The following is a 2,271-nucleotide window of genomic DNA, read 5'->3' as shown; positions in this document are numbered from 1 at the left end:
CGAGGGTCTGTACCGAGGCGTACAGGAACGGTCAAACCAAGATCACCATCATCCTGAAAGGGACAAAGCTATCGTCCTGAAGGACCACGACGAGACGCCGTCCAGGACACATCCCTCTGGAACAAGGCATCTCGACTATCGGACAGTAATCAACAGGGACATCTCTCTATATACACGAGTGGGGTATTCACACTCCCAACACTCCCCCATTGTCTGCGCGGTCTTCAGATGCGGCAGACAACAGCGGAGTGTGAAGGAAGTAATTGTCACGCTGATCAGAGGCGCGAGCTAGTGAACGTGGCATGTGACCTTCCGTCTCCCGGGCTCAAGGTAGTAGACTATCGGAGCGGTCGACTGGATGTCTTCAATTGAACAACGTGGGAGTAGTACAGCTTGGTCAGACGAGCGCGGCGATCCGAGGTGAGCGCCGCGGGACGGCGGGCTGAGCGGGCGCAGCTCGCGCGGCGGGCGGGGCGATGGGCGCGCCCCTTGGCGCCGCTGGTGCGGCGGGAGGCTCGGCGCGGACGATCGCCTCGGGGACTTGAGGGCGTTCTTGTTCGACGGCGCCGCGGATCTTGAAGGGTTGCCAGGCGCCGCCGAGGGTGGTGAAGGAGAACTCGTCGAAGATGACGTCGGCGGTAGAGATGATCCGCCGGACGGCGGGGATGTAGACGAGGTATTTGGAGCGCCGCGGGTCGTGGCCGAGGTTGATGCCCTTGAGACGAGTGGGGGTGAGGTCGTGCGCGCGGAGCGACTCGGGGAGGACGCAGGAGCAGTCGCAGAGCATCACCTTGAAGTTCTCGAGGGCGTAGTTGCGAGGGTGGCCGCTGGCGACCTCGATAGGCGAGACCCATCGTGGCTCAGCGTTGGAGCCCCTGTTCGTCTGTAGGAGGTTGTGGACGCGGGCAAACTGGCTGAAAAGGTAGGGCCAGAACTGAATGTGCTCCCGATCTCCCCCAGCGTGGACGAGAGCGGTGCGCGTGCAGTGAAGGAGGGTTCCCCAGCAGCGCTCGGCGAGAGCGTTTCCCTCGTGGATGTCGGGGGAGGAGAAGAAGCGTTGGATGAGCCAGGGCTTCGAAGGGCTGGAAAATGAAGAAATACAGGAACGTAAGAGCCACGTACATTGAGAAAGGTGGGCGCACCGCGGAGAAGTGCTCCTCCAGCTCGGCGTCCGAGCACTTTCTCAATCAATGTCCTTGGGCAGTGTCTGTCTGCGCCATCGTAGTCGGCAGCGCCATCGTAGCAAGCGCTTGCGCCGCGCCTTGCGACGAAGCGGCGCCAGGGGCGGCCGGCTCGGGTGCTTGCTCAGCGGCGGCGGGGGAGGTAGGGGCTTGCTGGGCGTTAGGAACGCCGTTGAGAAGGGAGAGGTCGGGTGCGACGGGTACGGGTGCAAGCAGGCCTCGCGACGGTGTTCTGCTCGACCGCTTGCGCTTGCTGCGGTCGCGCTCCTTCTCTGCCTTCTGCCCTTCGCGCACCTTTTACGGGCGAGGGCTCGCACCTTTTACGGCGAGGACTGGCTCGATGAGAAATTTCGCCGAAGAGCCAAACGACGAGCTAGGCTGAGCTTGGGCGAGACTCCGCCCCCGCCGGGCCCTTACGTGCTCTTACGTGCTCCACTCCTCTTCCGGCATGGCTACGCTCGAGTCGTCGTGCACGCTTCCCACGGCTGAGGGCACGGTGCTGATGCAAGTGTATCACGACCCGGCCACTGGACCGGATAAGCCGTGGGTCGTCTCCTCGAGCGGCGACCTTGACGGCCGGGAGGGCGTGCTCGTCCGGCTTCACGACGCGTGCTTCACGTCGGAGATACTGCGGTCGGTCAAGTGCGACTGCGAGGCGCAGCTGCGCGAGTCGCAGCGGCTCATCGCTGCCGAGGGCGGCGTCCTCATCTACACGCCGCACGAGGGGCGCGGGATCGGCCTCGCAAAAAAGGTTGCGGCGTACCGGCTGCAGCACGAGCAGAATCTCGACACGGTGGACGCGAACCGGGCGCTGGGCGAGCCCGACGAGGCGCGCACGTACACGTGCGTCCCGCTCATGCTGCGCAACCTCGGCGTTCGCTCCATCCGCCTCCTCTCCAACAACCCGTTCAAGGCAAACGCGCTGCGGGCGCTCGGCGTGACGGTGGTGAGGATGGAGTCGCTGTGGAAGGCGGACGTGTCGGACCTGTGCCTCTCGTACGTGCAGGCCAAGGTGGCGCGCATGGGCCACATCGCGCCGCCCTCGCCGAAGGGCGAGCTGCCGGCGAGGAGAGGCGACCAGGGCGCGTCG

General features: G+C 64.6%; 1 protein-coding gene across 1 annotated transcript; it reads left to right on the top strand.

Moving 5' to 3' along the window:
- Positions 1 to 1,629: 1,629 nt before the first annotated feature.
- EMIHUDRAFT_254840 (hypothetical protein) lies at positions 1,630 to 2,193 on the top strand (the record flags this gene model as incomplete). Its single annotated transcript, XM_005776524.1, has 1 exon — positions 1,630 to 2,193. A coding segment is annotated over one exon (564 nt), but the record flags the coding sequence as incomplete, so codon positions are not given.
- Positions 2,194 to 2,271: the final 78 nt, after the last annotated feature.

The sequence above is a fragment of the Emiliania huxleyi genome (assembly GCF_000372725.1).
Source record: "Emiliania huxleyi CCMP1516 unplaced genomic scaffold EMIHUscaffold_2781, whole genome shotgun sequence".
NCBI lineage: Eukaryota > Haptophyta > Isochrysidales > Noelaerhabdaceae > Emiliania > Emiliania huxleyi.
Note: the sequence above shows the minus strand (reverse complement) of the source record. Positions and strands in the feature narration are given on the sequence as shown.